The sequence below is a fragment of the Lethenteron reissneri genome, unplaced genomic scaffold (genome assembly GCF_015708825.2).
Source record: "Lethenteron reissneri isolate LAM-NWPU_2019-01 unplaced genomic scaffold, ASM1570882v1 scaffold_110, whole genome shotgun sequence".
In the NCBI taxonomy this organism is placed as follows: domain Eukaryota; kingdom Metazoa; phylum Chordata; class Hyperoartia; order Petromyzontiformes; family Petromyzontidae; genus Lethenteron; species Lethenteron reissneri.
Window position 1 is genome coordinate 7,657 of NW_026890783.1, and position 27,975 is coordinate 35,631.

At 43.6% G+C, this 27,975-nt stretch overlaps 1 protein-coding gene across 2 annotated transcripts; it reads right to left on the minus strand.

Moving 5' to 3' along the window:
* LOC133361478 (shiftless antiviral inhibitor of ribosomal frameshifting protein-like) lies at window positions 1–27,975 on the minus strand. Of its 2 annotated transcripts, XM_061580394.1 has the most exons (8): window positions 27,084–27,972; window positions 20,082–20,220; window positions 16,160–16,212; window positions 13,008–13,091; window positions 12,128–12,283; window positions 9,904–10,010; window positions 2,849–3,000; window positions 1–1,824 (listed from the first exon to the last, which is right to left on the minus strand). In XM_061580394.1, exons 1-8 carry the CDS (start codon window positions 27,138–27,140, stop codon window positions 1,622–1,624), a joined length of 951 nt encoding a protein of 316 aa, XP_061436378.1. In that variant the 5' UTR covers window positions 27,141–27,972; the 3' UTR covers window positions 1–1,621. The 2 variants fall into 2 exon arrangements, with proteins under 2 accessions (XP_061436378.1, XP_061436379.1); XM_061580395.1 differs by lacking the exon at window positions 12,128–12,283 and having other exon boundaries at window positions 27,084–27,975.

Consider the following 27,975-nt stretch of genomic DNA (forward strand, 5'->3'; position numbering starts at 1 on the left):
CTCTGTCTCCCCTGACCGCACGTCCTTGCGCTACACGCACATACAAGTGTATTTGGTTTTACATTGAGATATGCTGTATAGATGTTGTTGATCATTGTTATGGAGGTGGTTTTATTGGAGACTAAAGAGAAGCCATTAAGTTTCAACAGCTCTCTGTGCCACCCCGCCCTCTATAACCCTATCCATTGTACGAATTTACAAGAGTTTGCCATCACATGCCAAGCTATTGTAAATGATAGAGCAGCTAAGCAGATTTATCAGGTAAAAAGTATTTATCTTCTTGGTTTTTTCGGTAAAGTCACGTAGAAGGGAAATAATAAAATAATAAAAATAAAACATAATAAAATAATTCTCACGACGTCTGTCTTTCCGACAGACCTGTTCTTCACCTGAGGACGGCTGCTTGCGTTGTGAGAATTATTTTATTATGTTTTATTTTTATTAATTTATTATTTCCCTTCTACGTGACTTTACCGAAAAAACCAAGAAGATAAATCCCTGCAGTCACGAAAGCTTTGAATCGAAATTTAAAAAGTATTTGTATTGTTTTAATATAATATAAACTACTTTAGTTTTCAAAAGACTCCTTGTTCATTGAATTTCGTGGAGAGTATAGAAAGAAACAAACATACATCCAAGCATATAGATTAGTCGCGTATAGAGTAGATGCTCTCCAGTTGGCCAGTGGACCCCCACTAACCGATACATTTAAAATAAACCACCCCACAGAAACAATTACTGGTACTTAAGAGCTTACATCTTGAATCCCTCCTTCACTTGATGCAGCAAATCTGGCTGTGCCGGTCCCACCTGATGACGGAGACTTGTGTTGCCTCTGAAACGTCGTGATTTTTATTGTTTTATTTTTATTAATTTTAATTTCATTTTTTACCTACGTGACTTTACCGAAAGAACTAAGAGTATAAGAGTATGTGTTTCAAGGTACCTACTGAATTTCCATCTGGCTACACAGCACGATAGCATGATGCATGAAAGAGCCATTGTTATCACGTCTCACATGCCGACTGCAAATACTTTTTTTTCGGAACATTTTTCACCTCGTGCACATCACTGTTTATAATGTGAATAAACACAAAAAGTCCAAAACAAGGTTAAATCAAAACAATTAAAAGAGCACTTTAAAAAGGGGGAAAAAAACCTCCTGCCTGCCCTGATAAGTACGGTATGCCCGATACCTTTGATGCCCCTTGGAATTGTGCCCGGAGTGTCAAAATAGTGCAATGTATGATGCGAGGGAGGATGTGGAATAAAATATTTTTTATGAATAAAAATTTGGGACACAAAAAAATGGTCAAATATCGTAAAGCAGTGTTGTTCACGAGGAATGTTTGACCATACTCCACTCAGCTTGTCAGTGCGGTTTAACAAAGGGGGCATCCAGGACCAGTTCAGATACCACTCCACACTGCTTTTTAGTGGTGGCCGGGGATCGAACTTGCTTCGCTGGGTTCACAGCGCAATGGACAAAAACCACCGCACCGTTCATCCACCCCCATCTTCGATAAACAAGGGATCATCGTTGGGTTAAAAACACGACCCAACGCAAAGGAGCGGAGGAGGCTCGCGCGCGACTCGTGTTCGATCCCTGCTCGCGGCACGGTCAGTGGTGCCGATTCTCGTCCTCCTCCAAGAGGTCCTGCTCGATGAGGACGTCCTCGTGCTCCACGAGGCTGCCCTGGCTGATGCACGTGGCCACCGTGGAGGCGGTGCTGATGTGCGGCTCGCTCGCGTGCAACACGCGCCGCCGGCGCCTCACCTGCAAGGTGCGCGGGTGCACACAGTGCGTCCCGGTAACCCCGGGGCCTGCCACGCGCGTTCATGGTGCACACAGCACACGGATGTTAGCCTCTCGCCGCACTACCATCATCGTATCGCAGTCATCTACGGTTGGCCACGTACGGTGCGAAAGAAGTTCTATCACCACTGCCATCATTACAAAGATGCTCACCGCCATCGTCGTCAGCCAATTCCTATCGTCTGTCCTCACCACCCCCATGATTAGGCAGCCAATCTCCGTCTCTCATGATTGTCATCCAATGTCAACCATCTGCCGAGACTTGTCGTCATAATCATAACTTCTTTCCCGCCGTACGTAGAACACGTGCTAATCGGGGGTGCGGGGGTTGGACAACAAACTAAATAGGATTAGTTTAAGTGTCGCTCATGTTAACCTTGGCTGAGAATTAAACTTAGGGTCACGGAGTTTTCATGAGTGGTACGTGTTAAATGCTACTGTATTGCTCCACCCAAACAATTACAGCAACAAAACTTATTGAGTTGGTTATTTATGCATGTCGTGATATTTTAAAGTGAGGTTTGTGTTTATATTATGCTGATAAAACGATAGCGGTATAGAGAACGGATCAGAGAATTATGTCGATTCACTCACACGCTTTACTTAAGTGTTAATTTCTTCATCGGGATCTGTCGGTAACTACCCCCGGACCAATATGCTGCCTTGCCCAAATCTTTTTTTCTATCACAGTTGCTTAGCACAGGCCCACAATTCCCATCGGCCATCAACAAACATCACTCCTGAAGTAGAAAAAAATAATTAATATATTTCTTGCATTGAGCGAGGTTACAAGATCTTGTGAAAGAGATGATGGGAGGGAATGCCGGCATCACGGTCAAAATTTTGGAAATTGTCTGCAAAAAACACTCATTGGGAGAAATGCACAGCAAGATCGCCCCCCCCCCCCACCTTCACCCGCGAAACTCCTGCGGGTCTGCGAGACAGAGCAAATTCGATTCGATCGTCGCTTATAAATGCTAGCGGCTCGCGAGAGGCGACGGAGTGGCGTTGTGGCCCTCCGGCTGCGCTCACCCTGGCGGTTGTAGCAGTCCTCGGCCATGCAGCTGTGCTGCTGCCCGGAAGGGCGCGCGGCACTGTGCGTTTTGGGGCGCTGCACGCGCGTGGGGCACACGCCGACCTGGCACTGGTAGCACGGCGATGGCACGCCCATCTGTCCCCAGCCGCTGCTCACAAACAAGCAGAAACACATGAATTTTGATTTAAAGCTTTCGTGACTGCAGGGATTCATCTTCTTGGTTCTTTCGGTAAAGTCACGTAGAAGGGAAGTAATAAAATAATAATAAAATTATTCTCACGACGTTTCGGCCACAACGCAAGCAGCCGTCCTCAGGTGAAAACCAGGTCCGTCGAGGCGACAGAGTCTGAATGAAACAGCACATGAGCTTGGAGCATATATATAAGCTGGGCGCATTGACAAAGGAATTTGAAAGGATCTCAAAGTTATGTGGAAACCCTCCCCGTAGAGGCGGTTGAATTTTGATTTAAAGCTTTCGTGACTGCAGGGATTCATCTTCTTGGTTCTTTCGGTAAAGTCACGTAGAAAGAACCAAGAAGATGAATCCCTGCGTTCAAAATGCTACAAAAAATACACGCAACGCTGATTTAAATTCATCAAAGTGTCATGTCCTCTTCTCTCCCCCCCACCCCAATGTGTGCACTTAATACTATAGGGTCGGTAGATACTAATATTATAGCGCTTAGATAGTATGATTGTAGCGCAAGCGGGAGGATGGTGGGGGGGTAGCGGCCCAGCCCCCAGCCTCTGCCGGCTGGGCAATCTAGGCGAGGTCGGGGGCTCTGCACGGGACTAGGCCTCACCACGCCACTCTGTCAGGTGAGTACTTTCTGCTATAGAGTCGATATATCCGGCTATAGAGTCAGCATGTATTACTGTAGTGGTAGCAGGTACCACCACAGTCAGTATGCACTGCTGTAATCATAGCAGGTACCACCACAGTATGCACTGCTGTAATCATAGCAGGTCCCACAACATATGCACTGCTGTAATCATTGCAGCGACCGCCACTGTCAGTATGCACTGCTGTAGTGAAAGTAGGTTCCACCATAGTTGGTATGCACTGCTGTAGTGAAAGCAGGTACCACCAAAGTCGGTATGCACTGCTGTGGTCAAGGCAGGTACCACCACAGTCAGTATGCACTGCTGTAGTGAAAGCAGGCACCACCGCAGTCAGTATGCACTGTTGTAGTGATAGCAGGAACCACCACAGTCGGTATGCAGTACTGCAGTGAAAGCAGGTACAACCACAGTATGCACTGCTGTAATCACAGCAGTTACCACCACAGTCAGTATGCACTGCTTTAATAGCAGGTACCACCAGTCAGTATGCACTTCTGTAGTCATAGCAGGTACCACCACAGTCGGTATGCACTGCTGTAGTGATAGCAGGTACCACCACAGTCGGTATGCACTGCTGTAGTGAAAGCAGGTACCACCACAGTCGGTAGGCATTGCTGTAGTGAAATCAGGTACCACTACAGTGGATATGCACTGCTGTAGCAATATCAGGATACCACCACAGTCAGTATGCACTGCTGTAGTGATAGTAGATACTGCTATCGAGTTGGTAGATACTGCTATATAGAATTAGTAGATACTAAAACAGTCAGTATATACCACTACGGTCAGTAAATACTGCTACAGTCAGTAAATACTACTATACAGTCAGTAGCTACTACTGGCTCAGTAGATACTTCTGTACAGTCAGTAGATACAACTACAGAGTCAACAGATACTTCTTATTCTTGGTTCTTTCGGTAAAGTCACGTAGAAGGGAAATAATAAAATAATAAAAATAACAATTCTCACGACGTTTCGGCCACAACGCAAGCAGCCGTCCTCAGGTGAAAAACAGAGCTGTCGGAAAGACAGCATCCTAATAAATACTGCTAAACTTGGCAGCGTATTTTAAGCTGGGTGGGAGGAGGAGAGCGCCTTGACAAAGGAGTTTACATATCAACAGAGGAATTTAGCATGTTGATGACAAATGCAGATATGGGTTTAGTCACTCCTTGTGGAATGTGTAGGCGGTGGGGGGTTTAAAAGTCATATTATGCTCGTGTATTATGTAGGATTACCAGTAATAAAGGAAGGTAAATTTTAATAATAAAGAACTGCAGCAGCCAGCAGTGTTTATTAGGATTCTGTCTTTCCGACAGCTCTGTTCTTCACGTGAGGACGGCTGCTTGCGTTGTGGCCGAAACGTCGTGAGAATTTGATTGTTTAATTTTTATTATTTTATTATTTCCCTTCTACGTGGCTTTACCGAAAGAACCAAGAATATTAATCCCTGCAGTCACGAAAGCTTTAAATCGAAAAATAGATACTACTTACTCTGTTGTATGTAGGGCATGCAGGTATATATCCCTACGCGGGGGTAAATATATTTTTTTGTGGGGGGTGGTGGTCGCAATTTTCGGAAACCTTTTAGATCAACTATTTACCCCCCACTTTCTATAACTTTTTGGACTTGTGCAAGCTTCTTATAATTTTGTTGGTGGAGAAATGGACAAACGGCTCACCGGGCTTTCACAATACCTTAGTATCTGTGTATGTACTGTATATGTAAGGTTTTTAAGAGAAGTTTTGAAATATATTTTTCACCCGGGCAACACCGGGTACTTCCCGCTAGTCTAACCTATAAAAGTATTTTTTTGTCTGTCTGTCTGTCCGTCTGCGCACGCGCGCTTGCGAGGCATTTGGCTCTCAAACGGTGGGGTTTATGTGAAAAAAATTAGACAGGTACCACGACGTAAGCCCCGCGGTGGGCAAGCGCTATTTCCATTTCCCGTCCGTCACTTTTAAATTTGTTAAAATTGTGTTTTTGTGTGATTTCTCTTTATTTATATATTTTTGCCACCGACCGCGAGACAAAGCACGCAAATGCGCATTTCTCGAAACACTGACAGGAGTTGCCCCTAGCAACGCACACATGATCGCTAAGAATTTCCATTCACGTTAACAATGCTTAAAAACTATACACACAACGCTGAGGTTCATTCTTCACAGTCTTATGTCCCCCCCACCCCAATGCGTGCAATTACTGATATAAAGTCCGTAGATATTAATATTATAGCGCTTACATAGCATCATTGCTGCGTGGGTGCGGAGAGCGGCCCAGCACCCAGCCTGGCAATGTGTCACCTCCTCCGGCTGGGCAATCTAGGCGAAGCCGCAGGCTCTGCACAGGACTAGGCCTCACCACGGCAATGTAAAGTACAATTTTATTGAATCTTTCGCTAAGAACGCAGGTTCATTGTTTACTATTATGAAACTAATAAGTTGCAAAATATTACAATAATGTTTGTGTGCAGAAAATAATTCATTATTAGGTTGCTAAATATTTTTTAGGTGTTTTTATGACGATGCGACGGTGTATTTACCAGTCTGTCCTCTGGCCTGCTGCCTGCCGATTAATTAATGTCAGTGCACTGGCACTCTATTATCTACACTGCTAATTTTGCTTTTGTCCATGTCAGTATGCCAGTCTATAATCTGTTGCCTGCTTCTTTACCATACTCAGTGTACTGCCAGCCTTTCATGTCGACTATATCCTGCTTTTTCAGCTGCTGACCGTATTGCTAGCTTTATATGTCGACTGTAGCAATGCTTAGGTCATTGAGTCGACATACTGGCAGTCTATAATCTAGACTGTAGCCTGCTTCTCAACTTACCTGTGCATACTGCTGCTCTTTAATGTACACTAATTTCTGCTTATTTCTTCAATGCTTTTATATTGTTTCGATTGCTCACGTCACACTATAGTACTGAGATGCTGATTAATCTGTTATACTGCTAAATACGTTGGACTTTCTTAGCTACAGCCCATTCCATTTCGTATATTGTTTTGTCACATTCGTAGGAACATCACCCATTTAAATTTTGCCGTACTACACCTTTACTTTCCACCAAAGCGGGGAGCATGCAGGGAGGTTCAATGCCCCAAATATTGTTGACCTTGCTTTCTTACGGTGGGTGAGGAACATTGTGAAAGCGACATTGTTCTTCCATACCAAGAAAACACCATGGCACGATTTCCTGACACTAACAGAGCATACGATGCCCTACAATAACACATTTTCCTGTCACAAGGCCAAGATGGGTACCATGTCAACATTCCTCCAATTACAAAGCTGTAGGACAAAGACATTCTCACAAAACTGTCTCCTCTAAAAAAACTTGTATTCCTTCGTGATCATGGACAGAGGAGGAAACCACATATTATGGTGCACCAACCTCTTTCACCAGTATGTTTTCGATTAGAATGCCAACATTGACAGTGAGCACCTTCTTTACATTCAACTGAATCAAAACCGCCTGCAGGTGAACAGTATGCTCATCTCTGGGATGCCATCAATTCCGAAGGAGATGCAAACGGTCACAATGTGGGCTGATTAGTTATTTTGCCTTCATCCTTCACAGCTTCACCAAGATGCATGCATGATAAAACTCACGATGCCATGACGTACATCAGCCAATATGCCATGCCTCATATCTTCATCACCTTCACTTGCAATCCCAAATGAAAGGAGATCCAGGTTTAACCTTTATACAAACCAAAAACCACCAAACAGACATGACATCTTAGCGAGGCTCTTAAAACTCAAAGTTTATGACCTCATGATGCTTATTACGACCAATGAAGGCGGCATCTTTGGATAGACAAGCAGTAACTTGCACACCGTTGGGTGGCAAAAACGTCGTCTTCCTCATGCTCACATTTCGCTATGGATGAGGGAAACAATTCATGCCAGTCACATTGACACATTTATCAGTGCTGAGCTACCTCACCCCCATTAAGACCCTGCACTTTTCTATGTGGTCTGCAATCAAATGCTCCATGGCCCATGTGCCCAGTTCTATCTAAATGCGCCATGTATGCAAGACCACAGGTGTACCAAGAGGTATCCACGGAACTACTTGAAAGACACTCAGTCGGCCCATGATGGCTATCCTCTATATCACAGAAATACTGAGCATGGTGGATTTCAAACAACGCTCAGACCTGCCACTAACTCGCAAATTAAGGTTCACAACCGATGGATCGCTCCCTACTGCCCTCTTCTGTGCAAGATCTTCCTGCTCCACTTTAATGTGAAATTCGGCTATTCTTAAAAAAACCATCAAATATCTTTGCCAATACATCAACAAAGGCTCTGACATGGCTGTCTTTGCCTTACAAAACAGAGGGGCAAAGTGTGCATGAGCTAAAACAGTTTTTCCAAGGAAGATACATCAGCAACCATGAGGCAATTTGAAGAATTATTGGCTTCCCCATCCATGACCGTTCCCCCACAGTCGTCCATTTGGCACTTCACCTCCAAAATGCTCAACGCATCTATGTCACCAAAGGAAATGCCCAACAGCAGGACCCTGGCTCCACAATATACCACCCTTATGGCTTTTTTTGTTTGGTGCCCAAGTGACCCATTTGCTGCCAACCTGCTCTACCATTACATTCCCTCCTACTATACATGGACTGCTAAAATAAATGGAAGCAACGTGCTGCTGATGGTCAATCTGATGCCTTAGGACGAGTCTACACAGTTCATCCCAACAATCAGCAGTGCTACTTTCTCCCAATGCTTCTCCATGTTGCCAAAGGGCACAAATCTTTCCAAGACCTCTAAACAGTGGAAGGAGTAGTCTGTCAAACATACAGGGAAGCTTTCAATTTTCGTGCAATTCTTGTGCATGATCACCATCTTCATAAAGCTATGATAGAAGCTTCTGTTGGTCAGTACCCTTTCCAACTGACATTGCTCTTCTGCATAAATCTTCAAGTTTGCAGACCATCTAACCCCATGGGACTCTGGAAAAAATACAAAGAGGGCATGAGTGAGGACATCCTCCACAGAGCTCAATGAGAAAATACAAACCTCAACGTCAACTTTCTGATGTCATCTTTAAACAGGCCCTCATCCTCCTTCAGGACAAACTGCACTCCATTGATGGAATATACCTCACATATATGGGACTACCAACACCCTACAGGGACAACCTGCATGCCCTTGCTCAAGAGATCCTACGTGAAATATGCTATTATGCTTTAGAGCTTCTTAAATTTAGTTAGGAAAATTAACCAAAGCTGATGGATGTACAAATAGAAGCCTACACGAAAATCCTGGAAGACATTGAGCCGGATCGATGCTCACAACAACGAGCGGAGCGCCGGGTGGATAATGGCGGTTGTTGTTGTTGTGTGTAAGTCCATGTGTGTGCGTGGGTCCATGTGTGTGTGTAAGTCCATGTGTGTTTGTCTTAGTCGATATGTGTGTGTGTAAGTGCATATGTGTGCTTAGGTCGATGTGTGAGAGTCTACGTATGTATGTGTGAGTCGCTGTATGTGTGTACGTCGATTTGTGCGTGTAACTCCATGTGTGTGTATCTAAAGTAGATTTATGTGTGTGTGAGTCCATATCTGTGTGTGTGGGTAAGTCGATGTGTTTGTGTGTGTGCGTCGATGTCTGTGTGTGTTTCTAAGTCGATGTGTGTGTGTCTTTTTCGCCCAGGCAACGCCGGGTACTTACCGCTAGTGCTCTATATTTACTACTAGCGTAATCATATACACAATACATTGCGCTCATTATTTTTTTTTAATTCATTCTCATCATCAGCAGCCATGTTAAATCCACTGCCGGATGAAGGCCTCCCCCAAGCATGCACCATCTGTCACAATTGAATAATCCACCGAGCACTAGCACCTGTGCGCGAGCCGATGTCGTCACTCCATCTCCGCAGTAGATGTTCTCTGAGATGCGTTTCATTCCTTTACTGCTGCCACTATCTGTCCTCAACACGAGTTTTGTAGTTCTAAACGATTTGCTCTCAGTTTGCTTTCACACCCCCCCCCACATTTTTTTTCTCCATCACTATGCAAATGTATTTGAGTGGTGACATCCTTTTCAATGGTTTGCTCCTCTCGTATTACGATATAATATATTTTTTATAAAACACCGGTTCTCATGCGCACACACGCACACTCGCGTAAGCTTTGCGAATCAATGCATCAATACACATAAAAGCTGTCCCTTTTATCGCCGACAACCTGAAGGTGTTATTGCAGTTTGTGCAGTTGAAGAGCGCTCCACTCCCCCACTCCCTGTCCCGTGGCACTGGCTGGTACTTCCTTTTGCAGCGCCTGCACTGGGACACCTGCACAGCAAAGACAATGAATGATCCACACCCCGATCAGCAACGGTGGAAGCAACAGAAGTTGTTGGGCGGTGGCATTGCCGAGCGGTGGCGCATTTTCCGCTCGTTGGAAGGTTCACAATTCATCCCCGTGGCCACTCTGGTTAATGCCGTGGGTGTATTACCAGAAAATATATGCTGTATGCTCCACAGTGGATGTGACAAATCCCGTGACGTGATTAGGAAAAAGAGTAGGCCACATGCACTAGGGTCATGGTTCAAATAAATCCAAATATTTGCAAATTACTCAATTGATAAAACCCATAGAAACATTGCCGGCAACTGGCAAACTACTACCCACTTGCAGCTTGGGGGTGTGTTCACCTTGTGCCATATGGGGACAGCTGCCATCAGAGGCTCCCCTGGGCTAAAAATAAAGTTAAGTATTGGAATGATTGAGATGAGATGGAAGATGCGTGTTTCTGAGGCAAGAACCTTATAAATCAGAGGTCGGGAACCTTTTTGACTGGGAGAGCCATAAAAGCCAAATATTTCTAAATATATTTCATTGAGAGCCATATAGTATTTTTAACGTATAATAAATTAAATATGTCTTACTTTTAATGCGACTTCTGGTGCTACATGGTTTTGCTGATGGCCTTGTAGTCTGGTTCGTACGTGGTGAGGTTGAGCTTCGTGCAGGCGTGACCCGTGAAATTTATCTTCAAAACTAATTTCTGTTTACTTTAAAATGACACAGTATTATTAAGCAATATGACAAGTGTTTAAAAATCAGTTCCAAACTGATTTTTTTATTATTATTTTTTCTTTTTTCAACTCAAAATTGTCTGGGAGCCATATACCGTCACTGGAAGAGCCATATATGGCTCGCGAGCCATAGGTTCCCGACCGCTGTTATAAATGGAACTGCAAATCCTACTCAAGCTAATTTATATGAGACAACGTTCCAACCCACTGCACACTCACTCTTTGCTTTCACCTAAGGTATGGGCTTCGAGGGAAAGACTAGTAAATAACACTGGTCAACAAAAAAAACATTTTTTTCTGGCCTGGACTTTTTGCATCTGTTTTAGACTAATTTCAGGGTGCTGATTCCAAATATGATCTCAGATTTGCTCTATCACATCTCATTTTTATGCTATCAGCATACCCCATTTTCATTGATTTTACCCAAAATTAACTATGTCACTTATGATTGCAAGTTGTTGCGAGTCAGTGACTGCTTTAGTGTTAAAATATGGTGCTGTATTTTTAGGATAGTGTGTTTATAATATTATTTTATGTAGATATCCACATTTATTTAATATTTTTCTTCTGCACTTTTGATTGAAAATGCAATATTTGATATCTCAAAAACCTGATGTGATAGACAAAAACTGATGCCAGATTTGGAATCAGCACCCCAAAATTACCTTAAAACCGTGGGAATACCTTATGCCAGAAAAAGTGTGTTGACCAGTGTAATACATGAGGGAAAAAAGGTAAAATTAGTTCAGGGACGATGAAAGATTTGAGAACAGAAGTAGAGTGAGCAGTGTGGGTGGCAGGTGGAATTACTTATAGACAGTGGAGGAAACAAAGGAGAAGAATCAACAGAGTGGGTAGAGATTTACTGGAGAAGATGACAAATAAGACAATTGGGAATCAATTCATGATTGATCTTGAAACAATGAGGGCAGTCTTGTAGCTGATCTGACAGTGGCTTGGCAGCCAGTGAAGCGATCTGAAGATTGGGGTGATGCAGTTGCACTCATTACACACAAAGTGCCTGCCACAAATGAACCACAATACCTTGCTGATTTCGTCGCAGTGGCTTTTGGCTAGCCATTGAACAAATACAGTCACTGTATTACACGCTTTCAGATGCGCTTCTGCAACCGTCTGGAATGCTCTTGCTTATGATATACGGAAGCCACTGGAGCTATGCACTCTTAAATCATCTCGATTGAAATTTTCTTTTTTAAACTGCTTTTTGTGTTTAGTTTGTTGTCCTTCCCCCGCATCTACGATTAGCATGGTTGGTTACGTACGGTGCGAAAGAAGTTCAACATACATACATTTACAGGCGGGTTAAAGCATGGTGCAGATTAGTCTCGTGCTGGGATTGAAGTTCAGACCATTTTCCGCTGTGGCACGCGTCTCCACCACACGCTGTCGCAGACGCTGCACGCAAACTGGCAGTCATCGTGCGGCAGCTCATTGTTCGCCAAGTTTTCGAACATGTTGAGGTTCTGCTCGGTCAGCTCCAGCACGCGTAGCCCGTTGGCTGCCGCCTACATAGGTGAAACACATTTGAACAGATGCAATCCTGACGAAACAAATTCAGTGGCTGCATGAGTTTAGTTAGGGAAATTCTATCTGCTCTGGTACAATCCAACTAAACACATTTTTTTTTCCAAAAAAGGCCCACTGAGCTATATAGATATTTTTCAGAAGCAACCTGGCCACAAATGATAGCTCAACGAAGTGGCTTATCACATGTAAATTTATAGAAGCCAAATAATCTAAACCAATGTTTCTAAAGGTGGAGAGAAAAACCGGAGGACCCGGAGAAAAAAATCCACGGGAGAACATCCAAACTCCAAATATGAACGCGTCAGTATCGGGATTGAACCCACGACTCCTGTATACCAGGCGAGGTAGTTAACATCTGTGCCAAAATTTCATGAAAGAAACCTTACATTTTTATGAAAGTGTAGTTTTGTTTTACAAAGCCTACATTTATGCCAACATATGTATTGACATTCCTACATTTAAAAAAAAAATCGTCACCGTTTATATATTTTTGCTTCTTTTACAACTTATCTTCTAATTGTGCTTTTATAATGTTTGCCACAGCGACTGGGCTCTTCACATTATTAATTAAGTGTCCATTTTCATGCTAGATTGACTTGTTTAACGTGTTATATGTTGGCACAGATCATCTCAAAGCTATTCATTATATGCCACGGCCATGTGCCGCTGGAGTCGACTTTCCACAGTGATGTAATTAACAACCTGAACGTCGAAATCCTGCATGGGATCCCTTTGCCTGGGCTCTGGTGGCAGCGGGACATTCATCCGTATCCGACGCATAATGTTCTGAAAGAATAACAAACAACGGGTCAAGGGCTGACTCAGCCCAGTATTCCTCCCAGATGGATAAACATTCGTATCATAGTGTGGAAGTCAACAGTAGTCATCATATCATGGGACCTTTTTGTCAGTATCAAAGTATGAATAATAAGAGGTTTTACCTTTTCTGGCAATAAAGGGTAAAACCTGACAATAAAGGATAAAACCTATTCTTATTTTGCATACTTTTTTTACTGGCAAAAAGGTCTCATGATATAGCTACTCACCCCGAGCTAGGAATGCTCTCATACGTGCATTTTCTTTGTACTGTCTGCCTTTTGGCATTCTCTGGTCTGACACTGGTGAGACGATTCCATAAGGAAGGCTGTCTCTGGTGTAGGCCAATCAGTTTCAAGGACAATGCATATATTATCAGAGAAAGTTTGTTTGCATGTTCACCACAAGTACATGTGGTCAATACAGACCTGATGCCTTGTAAAATGTATCTATTTGGTGTTTGAACATCTTAACAACTGTTTTTTGCCACAAAGGATAAAACCCATTCTTATTTTTTATGGTAGTCATCACATGGGGAGACTGGCCTGGCCAAGGAATGTTAAACTTCCAACACTGGCAAGGGACCGTCGATAAAAGATGAATGCACCCAATGCTCACTTGAGCATGGATACAATTTGAATTGAGCACAATTACTCACCACATCCAAATTGTATTTGCTCAGGGCGCTGCTGGTAATTAGGCCACTGAGTCACCTGGCCACCTCTTTTTTTGCCAATGTCAAACAGTTTCAATGTCCAGTATTGCATTCTAATGGACCGATACAAGTCCAGAAGTAAAGTATGTTGTCTCAGAAAACCGACTAATACAGGGTGTTTCAAAATTATGGACCCAATTTCAAAGCAGTATATTTCACGATGGCAACATGTTACAATTACACAAAAAGGTCATCCAGATTAGTCGCTAATGGTGGCACAAAAACACGGTCTTTGACGTATCCTCACAAGAAAAAGTTGCAGGGTGTGATGTCTGGGGATCTTGGGGGCCAAGAGTGTAGCGCCAAGTCTTTGGGTCCCATACGACCTATCCAATGTTGAGGCAGTGTGTCATTTAGAAAACGTCGGAATCTTCATCAAGTTGTGGAAAGAGCCATTTCTGCAGCATTTCGAGATACGCTTACCCCGTAATTGTGTTTCCCTCGAAAAAGAAAGGGCCATAAACCTTTCTTTGAGAAACAGCACAAAACACGTTCACTTTCGGGGAACTACGCTCATGCTCTACAGTTTCGTGTGGATTCTCTAATCCCCATATGCGCACATCGTGACCGTTAACTTTACCGCTTAGATGAAACGTTGCTTCATCACTAAAAATCAAACACGGTAAGAAGCTGTCGTCCTCCATGTTCTGTAACATCGCATCACTAAATCTACATGCTTTCCTTTGTCACCTGCGCGAAGAGCCTGTACCATTTGCAACTGGTATGGCCTCTTGATTAAACATTGCCTTAACACACGCCAGACAGTCGTATGAGGGATCGCAAGTTTTCGGCTGGCACAACGAGTGGAGTTGCGCGGGCTACGCAGAAAACTCTCTTGAATTCTTCTCACGTTTTCCTCTGAGGTGCGTGGTCGCCCTGTGCTCTTCCCCTTACATAAACAACCTGTTTCCTCAAATTGTCGGTACCAACAACGAATGCTCTTTGATATTGGCGGATCAATGCCAAAACACCGCTGAAACGCACGCTGCACTGCAATTACGGATTCAGGTTTGCTGAACTGCAGAACGTAAAATGCCTTGTGTTGCGGGGTCGCTATCTTGCAAATGATTGAGGCTAGGGGCTGTTTGTGCACTGAAAGAGGCATCTAGCAGTAATCATTTGAAACTCTATGCCCTGCCCTTTCAAGTGGTAAGAGTTTCATTCATGGGCGGTTCATGGTTGCAGAGATATAGCGATTTCAAATCGGGTCCATATTTTATAAACACCCTGTATATTGCAGTGTTGAAACGTAAAACATCCACATATTTGAAATCAACTCGATGGTACATGAGTTTGCTTGCTTTAAAAAATGCTGCTGGATGACAGTCTGGAAGGTTCTGAGATTGATGTCCCAAAATAATTTCATGTGGACAGACACAACAAAGGCATATTTGTTATTATTACCCATAATGCTCCACAGAAAAAAATTACCAGATCTCATCAAATCTCAGCTGAGCCTGGATAGTGCTTGGATGGGTGATATCCATGGCCCAAGGACACTGTACTATACGCTGTCGACAGTAGAGGGCAGTGCACCTTATCCAATCCACAGTGACCAGAGCGGTGAGGTATGATCGAATATGATTCATGGACTTCAACTTGTGGAGAGGCTCTTGGCTAGTGGTGTACTTGACAAAAAACGGCGATGCATGTACAATGTTCCACAATGGTGTGTGGTTTAATTCTTAACTATTGTAATGTATTTGTATTTAACCAGGTAAGGCCCACTGAGAAATGTAGCTCTTTTTCAGAAGAGACCTGGTCACAAATGATAGCTCAACGAAGTGGCTCATCACGTGGAAATGTATCATAGCCGAATACTATAAAACGCATGTTTCTAAATGTGGAGGGGAAAACCGGAGGGCTCGGAGAAAAATCCACGCGACAACGGGGAGAACATGCAAACTACTAATATACAGGCATCAGGGTCAGGATCGAACCCACGACCTCCTGTATACCAGGCGAGGTAGTTAACATCTCACCACCATAGCCCCCTAGTCAGTTCTATACAACACAGCATTGCTTTGTAGCACTAGAAAAAAGTCCATTCTGAAGGTGCAGGGCACTTTCCAATAACATTTGGCAACCCAACATTATTAAATTTTTCTTTAACAAATACTGCTGGACTCTAAAACAAAAAGCCCATAAGCTGATGGATTTAAACATATAATTATAGGTGCTGTCGTATTACTCTACAGGTAGGTGTCTCATGTACCCAATGGCTCCATCTTGGTGTGATCCACAAACTCCACCTCCAAGTCACAGGCGTGTGTCACCACATCTCGTATTTGTATGAATTAGGTATTTTATCCTCAGCCCTTACCTGTATGGATGGGTTGTTGAGGAGCTGCCTGTCTCTTTCATTCATCTGCAAGTCTGAGCACAACAGTCATATTAATTATATATATTGTAATTTACAATGTGTATAACGTTGTTTATGTGCATCTCAATAGGCTGCTAAGCGACGGGTCCTACCACTGTAAATGATGAGGGAAAGTGCAGGAACATGCACCTGCATATCTTGCTGTGCCTATTATCCCAATCAAACCATCGCAGGCACGGTGATCATCAGAGTTTGCCTCTTGGAGGTCTCATCATTCCATCTGCCATGTGCTGGTGACCGTGATTTAGCCAAGACTGCTCCATCATCGTAGAACGAATGATTTGGCGATGCTACTTTGATAGTGGTGGGCAAGCACAATTAACAATAAACTCAACATCATGGTACCCCATGAATAAATGTTATCAATCGGCTTACCTTCAGGCAAGCATCCCCCTCCCCCCAATGCCCCCCCCTACCTTGGCTCCCCCCCCTCTTACCCAATATAGCCGCGTCTCTCTATTAGCTCGCTTCACTTACTACAGCGACTTTGGCTGTAACGGTTCCACCTGAAAACGGAAGCTTGTGTTGCCTCCGAAACGTCGTGATTTAATTTAGTTGATTTCATTAATTTTTTTTACCTACGTGACTTTACCGAAAAAACCGAAGAGTATCAACATAATTCGTCCATCACACTGCTTTAAAATTAAACATAAACTAGCCTTTTGCCCATCCAAGGACGGGTGTGTTGCAGTAAATCTGAAATTTGCAAGCAAAAAGCAGACCACGACGTGATATTCATTGCATCCATTCGTGTGCAATCTGTAAAGAAAGAACCAAAGAGTAATTCCTGCAGTCACGGAAGCTTCAAATAGAATTGTAATGCTGTGCAATGGTTATTAAGAATAATTTGTGTCATATCATGCATTGAATGCATTGTATGGGCAATATGAATAACCTGCAGTTAAGCATAGCATGAATAATGTAAAATAATGTGTATATATGCAGAACTGTGAGCAGTTTACAGGAGATTGTGGGTTCGATCCCAACCCTGACACCTGTATATTTGGAGTTTGCATGTTTTCCCCGTGGTCATGTGGATTTTCTTCAGCACCTCCGGTTTTTCCCTCCACATTTAGAATAAACAGGCATTTCAAGTATTTGGCTGCTATAAATTTCCACATGATAAGCCACTTCGTTGAGCTATCATTTGTGGCCTGGTCACTTCTGAAAAAGAGTTATATACAGTGAGGGAAAAAAGTATTTGATCCCCTGCTGATTTTGTACGTTTGCCCACTGACAAAGAAATGATCAGTCTATAATTTTAATGGTAGGTTTATTTGAACAGTGAGAGACAGAATAACAAAAAAAATTCAGAAAAACGCATGTCAAAAATGTTATAAATTGATTTGCATTTTAATGAGGGAAATAAGTATTTGACCCCTCTGCAAAACATGACTTAGTACTTGGTGGCAAAACCCTTGTTGGCAATCACAGAGGTCATACATCTCAGGAGGGATTTTGTCCCACTCCTCTTTGCAGATCTTCTCCAAGTCATTAAGGTTTCGAGGCTGACGTTTGGCAACTCGAACCTGCAGCTCCCTCCACAGATTTTCTATGGGATTAAGGTCTGGAGACTGGCTAAGCCACTCCAGGACCTTAATGTGCTTCTTTTTGAGCCACTCCTTTGTTGCCTTGGCTGTGTGTTTTGGGTCATTGTCATGCTGGAATACCCATCCACGACCCATTTTCAATGCCCTGGCTGAGGGAAGGAGGTTCTCACCCAAGATTTGACAGTACATGGCCCCGTCCATCATTCCTTTGATGCGGTGAAGTTGTCCTGTCCCCTTAGCAGAAAAACACCCCCAAAGCATAATGTTTCCACCTCCATGTTTGACGGTGGGGATGGTGTTCTCGGGGTCATAGGCAGCATTCCTCCTCCTCCAAACACGGTGAGTTGAGTTGATGCCAAAGAGCTCCATTTTGGTCTCATCTGACCACAACACTTTCACCCAGTTGTCCTCCGAATCATTCAGATGTTCATTGGCAAACTTCAGACGGGCATGTAAATGTGCTTTCTTGAGCAGGGGGACCTTGCGGGCGCCGCAGGATTTCAGTCCTTCACGGCGTAGTGTGTTACCAACTGTTGTCTTGGTGACTATGGTCCCAGCTGCCTTGAGATCATTGATAAGATCCTCCCGTGTAGTTCTGGGCTGATCCTCACCGTTCTCATGATCATTGCAACTCCACGAGGTGAGATTTTGCATAAAGCCTCAGGCCGAGGGAGATTGACAGTTCTTTTGTGTTTCTTCCATTTGCGAATAATCGCACCAACTGTTGTCACCTTCTTGGTTCTTTCGGTAAAGTCACGTAGAAGGGAAGTAATAAAATAATAAAAATAAAACATAATAAAATAAAATAATTCTCACGACGTTTCGGCTACAACGCAAGCAGCCGTCTTCAGGTGAAGAATGAGACACTACCAAACTAGGAGCTTATATATAAGCTGCGTTGAAGGTGGAAGAGCGCCTTAACAAAAAGAATGTGCATATGAAGAGGAATTTAGCATATTCATGGAAAATGCGTAGGCGTTGGGCGGGGGGGTTTCAAAGTCATATTATGCCCATGCATTATGCAGGATCAGCAGCACCAAGGGGGGGTGCAGGGATTAGCAGTAACAAAGGATCTTGTGTTTAATCAGGATTTTGGAGATCTTTTTTGTGACCCCAGCAATGTAGGGTAAGGTGATGGTCTTGAAAGGCTCCTCAACAGGATCCTTCTTGATGGATGGAGTGATGGCTTTGCGGATTGTGTAGTCGGAGTAACCATTAGCCTTAAGAGCTTGGCGTACGTGTTTGAGTTCACTGGCAATGTGTTCATGGTCGGAGATGCATTGGGCTCTATGATATAGAGTCTTGATGAGGGAATTCTTCTGGGATGGATGGTGGTGGGAATCCGGTTTTAGATAAGCATCCGTATGGGTGGCTTTCCTGTAGACAGAGTGGCTCATTGAACCATCAGGTCTCCTTTTGATTAGGATTGATTGTTGTCACCTTCTCACCAAGCTGCTTGGCGATGGTCTTGTAGCCCATTCCAGCCTTGTGTAGGTCTACAATATTGTCCCTGACATCCTTGGAGAGTTCTTTGGTCTTGGCCATGGTGGAGAGTTTGGAATCTGATTGATTGATTGCTTCTGTGAACAGGTGTCTTTTATACAGGTAACAAGCTGAGATTAGGATCACTCCCTTTAAGAGTGTGCTCCTAATCTCAGCTTGTTTCCTGTGTAAAAGACACCTGGGAGCCACAAATCTGATTGAGAGAGGATCAAATACTTATTTCCCTCATTAAAATGCAAATCAATTTATAACATTTTTGACATTCGTTTTTCTGGATTTTTTTGATGTTATTCTGTCTCTCACTGTTCAAATATAAACCTACCATTAAAATTATAGACTGATCATTTTTTTGTCAGTGGGCAAACGTACAAAATCAGCAAGGGATCAAATACTCTTTTCCCTCACTGTAGCTCAGTGGGTATTTTGCATTCCAAGATATCTGCAAGTTGCAGGGAGGGTGTCTCATTTACATCTGAATATCGGAACGCGCAAGCGGCTCAGCGTTAATTTTATTTAGAGAGGCATAGCATGGTTGTTTTTAAATACATTGTACTCACTGCAGAGAACTGTAGATATACGACCGCAACTCTATGACAGCTGACGCCAAACTGTGCCACACGCCCTCCCGCGTGGCCTTGTGGGAGCCTCAGAACCGATAAAGATATTTTATTTTTACTTCTGGTTTCTCTGTCATGACGTACACATATGTCATCGGAATGGGAAAGGGGTTAATAGGTTAGTTTAATTTTACCACAATGAGTGTGTTTGCCAGCCAGGTGTGCGTCGAGCATGACTCATGCGTTCCTCACCTTCTCTGTCCATGGCCAGGACGATGTACTTGGCCACGCTCTCATACTGCATCTGGAAGCGCAGCATGAGGGCAGCCGCTTTCTCGATGGACACCTTCCCGTGAACTTTCTCACGCAGCCGCCGAATACTCTTCTCCATCTGTATGTTCGGAAAACGCCACAGCAGCTCAGGGAAGGTACGGAGATTTCATTGGCGTATGCTATTGCACTGGGCGGCAGGACAGTCTCAACACGTGTGCCTCGCAGCAACAGGGGGCCTTGGGTTCGATGCCCGACTCGGGTGCCTTTCTGTGTGGAGTTTGCATGTTCACTCCCCCATTCTGCATGGGTTTTCTCTGGGTTTGACAATTTCCTCCCATAGCTCAAAAAATCATGCAATGTAACTGGTATTGGTCAACATTCCAATGCTAAAACATAATCTGTAAATTATTAAATTGGATTAGGCAAAATAGCAACATCGACCCAACTGCAACAAAGTTAACAATTCTTGAGACTCAGTGGGCCTTTTCTGGGTAAACAAGCACAATAATAATTATTGAAACTCATTTATTGGCATTGTTCCTCCATCCTAATGTAGGAGCGTCCTGAAAAAGAGTGTTGAGACTCAGTGAGGCTGTCCTGGCTATAGGATATTGCGACATTGTTATGAAACCAAACTATTTTTTACCAGATAAAGCCCACTGAGCTATTAGCACTTTTTCAGAAGTGACCTGGTCACAAATGATAGCTCAATGAAATTTATAGCAGCAGTATACTCTTCAATGCACGTTGATTCTAAACATGGTGGGAAAAACCGGAAAAACCATAGAAAATTCGACGCGACCACGGGGAGAACATGCAAACTCCAAATATCCAGGCGTCAGGGTTAGGATCGACCGACTGACCTGCATACTAGGCAACGGAAAAAACATCTCACCACCGCAGCACCCTGACTATGAACATTGAAAAGAGATCTACTCCACACAGAGTGTACATATCTTCAGATGTGTTGCCAACTTGACATTAAGTTAATCAAGGACGAATGCAATGTTTTAAGTTGGTGCTGACATTGTTTATACATATACAGTCGTGTACGTTCTCAAATGTTATGGCACAAGCAAGTGAAGCATTTTTTACTAAAGGATGTGTGTATAAAACTTGATTTGAAGCTTTCGTGACTGCAGGAATTACTCTTTGATTCTTTCGGTAAAGTCAAGTAGAAAGAAAATAAATTAAATAATAGAATACGACGTTTTGATTGCAACACAAGCAACCGTCATCAGGTAGGAATGAATGAGAAAACAAACCTAGTAAACTTGTAATGCAATATAACACAGAGAGTCGGCTAACACACCAGTCAACACCCTACCTAGTTGATTACGTTCTTCCAAAGATGGATCAATTTCAAAGAGAGAGACAAAACAGAGACACGGAGACATAGACACACAAGCAGAGAGACACACACATAGACACACAGAGAAACAACGCCCGTGTCGAGGCCTTAAATAGAGAGAGGGGGGGGGGGGCAGAGAGAGAGGGGGGGAAGACTTTACCGAAAGAACCAAAGAGTAATTCCTGCAGTCACGAAAGCTTCAAATCTAGTTTGAACTACTTATATGGGGAGTATTTCCACACAACTCACACTTAACTTCTAATTTAGCAATCTTTGGTAGAACGTAATCAACCAGGCTATGCGTTAAATGTGTGTTAACCGACTCTCTGTGTTGCATTGCATTACACTTCCAAATTTTACTAAGTTTGTTTTCTCAAACTTCCTATTTCTCTCTATAAATTTTGCCATGCTTGTTTGTTTATAGGTCCATTTTCTCTCCTCCGGCCGCTACGGGGAGGATTTCCACACAACTCTGTCATTGACATGTTAATTTATCTACCCCAACCCCCCCCTGCAGAGGCATTTTAGCCAAATCCATTACCGTGTGATTTGTGCTCATCGCACAATGGAAAGTTGCACGATATTTTAACTCTATTACTTCATAAACAACACAAAAAAGAGTTTTGGATATTTGATATATTAAACAGGATGCAAGCTCATATGCTACTACCGTAGAGCATGCTTATCGGTGGCCCACTTCCCTCCTGTATGCCACAAATATTTGCTGTACTGTATGTTTCTTACAACAGCACTTTTATTTATGGTGGCAATCACTGACTTTCTAACGATGCAAAGTTGTCCATTCTCTCCTGCACGCATCTTCAATAAATGACACCAAAACCACCTATATACGTATATAGAGGACAAACCTCTACAATTCATCCCAGGGTTAGGGTTAAAAAAGAACCTAACTTTTGTCAATCCACGAATGGATGAAGGCTTCCTCATGCCATGCTGGTCATTGGGGTAGCTTCATCTTATGTTGAGTTTTCAGGTCCATACGGCGTATAGCCTTTTCAATACGGGCAAATGTTTTTTGTCTATTTGTTTGTGTTTCTCCCTTGCGATGGGACTTTGTCAGATGAACGTTGAGATGTTTTAGGGGAAAAGGGTGACCAATAAGGTCTGAATTGATCTGTAATAAGGTAGGGCACTGATAAGGGGTTGACAGCTATGCTGCGTTAACTCACTAAAATGACTGTGGCAAGGTGAACCACCTGTGCTCCCGACTGCGCTACCTTTTCGTGTCGAATAGTCTTTTGGAGAGCAAACCTTTTCATTGAAATACAATTAGATTGTATTTATTCAGAGTCTAATTATACAACTGCATCTCAAGATGCCTGTACAAAAAAAATGTGTGACATGCGCATCGTGTAACGTTAACTTCTGGGGAAAAAAATATATCGATTCATGCATACACAGTAAAGTAATTATTGTCTATATTCTATGGAAGAGATATAGTGTAGCCAAGGCAGAAGAGGAGCGACACGTCTTAAGATTAGATTAGAACAGGGGCAGGGAGTTTATGTTCGTCCACAAAGATGAAAGTTGCAAATTTGAAGACCCCAAGAAGGGCCATTGCCCGAAACGTCACCTATTACTACTACGTACATACTGCGTCTCATTTAGGCAGTGCTATTGACGAATGTGATGGGTTTTATTGGAAGGTGAAAGCTTTTAAGCTGAGCTTTATCGCGACTCGTGCACTCGTCATTCAACCCGACCGAGCTTGTCCGAGAAGTAAACAAAACTAGATTCCCGTTATAGAGAACCCTATCGCTGCATACTACGTGTACGTTATAACCGCAATGTTGAGGGTATTTATAGGATTCTGTGATCAAAGCATTTTTTAACGCGGTTCAATGAAGACTTGAGCAAATTATGATGAAAAAAGCGTATCAAGTGCAATGCAGTGCGGTGGATGAAGTTGAAACATTCCGATCTTTAGAAAAATGTGGGTACTGTCGTTTGTTGTTTATGCTTTTGGAGTGTGTCCTGGCTGTGAGGGATTGGGGTGCTTGTGTGTACAGTGTGCCTATGTTATGAACAAGGGAAGGTGAGGAGATCGTGGTAGGAGCCCTTTTTCTGCTCGGGTGTCCCAGGGGCACGATACCTAAATTAAGTCCTGCTCATATTGAAGTGGTTTCCATTTAACATATACAGATGTGCTCATGAATAATGGATGTCGACATTTCATCTTCAAAATCGTGCCACTTCCCCGTCAATTAAGTACAGTACCGTACACTACTGTATAAAACGTGCATTTCCATAGGTCCCTTTATCAGTCTTGCAGAGTATGCCCTCGGTACAGCACAAATCACACTTTACCTTACACAAAAACCACATCCCAATGCCTGTGAAGCGTAAAATCAGAATCAATATTCATACTGGAGGAATCCGATGAGCTATGAAGCTGTTATTCACATGTCCAGTAGGCCACTATTCACAATCTGCTGCAGTAGCACAATTAATGTGTAGAATGTTTACGCAGCGATGCAATGTACATACTGTATATGATCGATGTGACTGACAATGGAAGTGGCACAGCAATCTCATGTTACGTGCGACGAACTGTAAAACAAGATTAAGGTGCAGCCCTGTAATTACTTGTCCCTCTCCACACAGGCCAGACGTCTTGGCAGAGGTGGGATTGCCCACACTCTACCTCACCACACACTCCCAGCCAATCGACTGTTTGTGTAACCCATTTATACTGTTCGGTGGACAGAGAGGAAATTTAGACATTTCCCAATGTTTCAATGGGAGATCGAATTACAATTCCGTATCTAGATTGCACAACGACAAAACATATTGTGTACATTGTGCAAGAGCGCAGCTGCGTGGTCAACACATCTACGCCTCTGTATAAGGAACGAAACAGGAAGACTTCTCCACAAATCTGGCTGTCGCCTGATGAAGCTAGTTGTAATTACTGGCGAAACGTTATACTCTGATTGTAAATGTTGTGGCTTGGCTCTCCAACACACCGGTGTGCTGTACTAGTGACGAATTGGCATGTTCTGTTTACGTGACAACCCTTACTAGTTGGCTGTGTCGGGTGGTGGCGGATTTTTACGACACATTTATATATTTACGCGATCTAACCCAAAACCTCTATTATGGACTCTTTAGGTTCACAGGTTCGCCTCGTTCCCCCTGATGCCGTACAGCCCAGCCGAGCCACAACCCTGACCGCGTTACACTGACGGCGTTGACCGAGACAGCCAACAACTATCCGGCCGCGCAATTATCGAGTGAAGGCGGCAGCGACAAAGGCGGCGAAAACGACAGCGACGATGAGACGAGTCTACTCCCAGAACCGGCAGCCCGGAGCTCCCGCTCTCTGCTGCTTTTATGCTACTTGGCGTAGGCTGGCTCCACCCTGGCCGCGCCTCCCTTCTCGAACCCACTAGCAGGTTCCTGGGCTTCCCGATGAGGTCTTCCGTGACGCTTGCCCCAGTTCCTCCGCCCTGCCGGCACACCCGTGTATATGCTCAATGGCGTGTGTGCTAACTGTCCATCGCAGTTGTCGATGCTGGACAGCAGTCAGAACTATGTCACTACATATTCTTGGTTCGTTCGGTAAAGTCACGTAGAAGGGAAATAATAAAATAAATAATAATACAAATATAGAACAATAAAAATTCTCACGACGTTTCGACTGCAACACAAGCAATCATCATCACACCTGATGATGATTGCTTGTGTTGCAGTCACACCTGATGATGATTGCTTGTGTTGCAGTCGAAACGTCGAAAGAACCAAGAATATGAATCCCTGCAGTCACGAAAGCTTTAAATCTAAATTTATGTCACTATACTTGTAATACTGCAGTGATAGAAATAAGCATAAACAAAATGAGCAAATGCTTAGGGTCACAAGAAGCTCAAGGGCACCAGATTTTATGGGAACAAGAGGCGTGCACTAAATATCTGCCGAGTACAATATATCTACATTCATTCTCTCTCACCATCTGCTATGAACAACATATCCAGCTTACATCTCTCTCATCTCACTACACAGCTATACTGTCCGCACCGCTCGTCTCTCCTCCCAAACATCAATGTTGCATTTCTCTGCATTTATATATTTTCGACGCGTTTCATCTCTAGCTCTCACTGTCTCTTGTCAACACACCATCTCCACGTCTCTGTTTTCTAGATTGGTTCCGACACCTTCGTATCTCTAGTTGTCTATATTCGCATTGTCATCTCACTCAAGAGTGAGTTTTACTGAAGTCTACTCAGTAATTTGTAAAGAACATTGTATTGTTGGAAAATGGGACAAATTAAAACTCTTCCAGAACAATACTCCAATCAGAAACAGTGGCTTCCCTCATATTGTATGTACTGTGCATTAAGTTCCTCACCTACAAACAAGATACAACGTAATTGTCAAAGAGAACATGTCAAATAACATACATACTTGAAAATACTGTGATGGAAAAGTATTACATTTTTTATTCGCATTATCATGCAAATTATTTAATGGTTGAAACGCCTGAGTAACCAAAAGGTCACGCTGTTACTGAAGAAAGGCCTCGTTTTCCCTGTCAGCTGATGCATCAGAATTCGCAGGGGAAGAAACACAAATTCCGAGTCCAACTCAACTGGTTCAGAGCACGCCAAACTGGACGAGCATCTGGTTGGGGTGAATCAGCGGTTCAGATCGCACGGCTTGGCAGACACAGCACTATCGACACCAGCTCGACTGTGTTTTGTTGTTGCACAGTCAATAATCGGTGGTTAGATTTGACATTGCTGTAATAATAAAGTGTTAAAACGCGTGTCAAGGACACAGTACAACCAGCTGTTGTTGTTTTAATCGCCTCGGAACAACACTTGCATAACAAGGCTTTCCTTCATAAGAGGTTTTTGGGTTAGATCGCGTAAATATGTAAATGTGTCGTTAAAACTCACCACCACCCGACACAGCCAACTAGTAAGGGTTGTCACGTAAACAGAACGTGGCCAGTTCGTCACTAGTGCAGCACACCGGTGTGTTGGAGAGCCAATCCACAACATTTACAATCTGAGTACGACGTTTCGCCAGTAATTACAACTAGCTTCATCAGGCGATAGCCAGATTTGTGGAGAAATCCACCTGTTTCGTTCCTTATATAGAGGCGTAGATGTGTTGACCACGCTTCTGCGCTCTTGTACAATGTGGGGGGGGGGGGGGATTACTGAGGCTACGTACATTATGCGTGCGCATTATGCATGCGCATTATGCGAGCCCTTTGAACTTATCCTTTCTCCCCCCCAAAAAAAACGCTATTATGGTTGATATTGGTCGCGAAAGCCGACGTTCCTTAACTTCCCACATGTGACGAAATCGGTGCATCCCTGGGTGATTTTGTCTCGTGACAAATGTGTCTACCTTACATGGTACAACATATGAACATCGGGGCAGCATAGGCACATCCACAATTACTCTATACGCTATAGGCACATCCACAATTATTATATAGCCACATTTTTGACGTTCACGTGCCTAACGAATGATTTCCCGACATCACACGACTCAGAGCACGCACACGAATGCCAGCGAGACGTCACACACACACAGCCATCACGTGGAGAGGCGACAGGAGCGCACAGCTGCTCATCGCAATTCACAGCAACTCGTACCATGATCTCTTCGGCTGGAATGTGTTCATGCCGTCTGCGTGGGGCGGCCCTGGCCATCTTCTCTTCGGCTCTGCGGCTAACTTAATTAACGCTTGCCTTGATTGGTCTCGCCAGCGGTTGTTGTTGTTGTGTGAGCTGTTTTTGTTGTTGTTGTTCTGGGTTTTCTCGTCGGAGGAGAGCGCTGCGCGTCTCTGACAGTCGGGGTGGTGGGTTGGAGCGAGTGAGTGAATGGGTGAATGCGGAAGCGAAACTATGGAATACGGGTTTTTAAAAAAAAGGCGGCCAAGGAGATCGCAGAGGGCGTGAAGGAGGAAGAACGGCCGAGGGAAAGTGGGGGCTGACTAATGAATGTGGCTCAGGAAACGGGCACCGTGGCGGAGATGAACGCAGTGAAGCTCGGCTGAAGAACGCGGGCGGAGTGACGGCGGTTTCGAGGGGGCCTTCTTCAGCCACTGTGCTAAGACCAGGAGGCCGACAATCAAAATAATTAGAGACATTTTAACAAAAATCGGCTAAAAAAGATTTCAAGAGCCGCAATGCACGTGAATACGAGTCACGAAACAGTTTGGCTTAAGACAGATCATGGCGAGCTCTTTACTTTCATTGTTTAACTACGAAATTAAATACACCCTTTGAGACACGGAAAATATTGCCTCTTTTGCAACGGGGTTACAGATAGAACAAAATTACTTGATGACTTGTATATGATTCCAAGCCATTTCGAGACTGTTAAAGAATGCTTTAGTTGATTTCATTATTACGTTTTGACAATTGTCTCAATGGGCTCCCATCTGATTGACTACCATGGCAGATGTGGAAACAGTACTTAATGTTCTAGTTTATAGTTTAATGGATTGATGGAATATTTAAAACTGTCCGGTGTCGACTGTGG

What these genes read in the sequence shown, in the direction of transcription:
- LOC133361478 (XM_061580394.1), bottom strand. Translation starts at nt 27,140, where the DNA reads ATGGCCAGGGCCGCCCCACGCAGACGGCATGAACACATTCCAGCCGAA. An exon ending in CCTGGCCATGGACAGAGAAG is followed by an intron (nt 16,213 to 20,081) that starts GTGAGGAACGCA and finishes TGTTGTGCTCAG; the next exon opens with ACTTGCAGATGAATGAAAGA. An exon ending in GGACTGCTACAACCGCCAGG is followed by an intron (nt 1,825 to 2,848) that starts GTGAGCGCAGCC and finishes CGCGCGTGGCAG; the next exon opens with GCCCCGGGGTTACCGGGACG.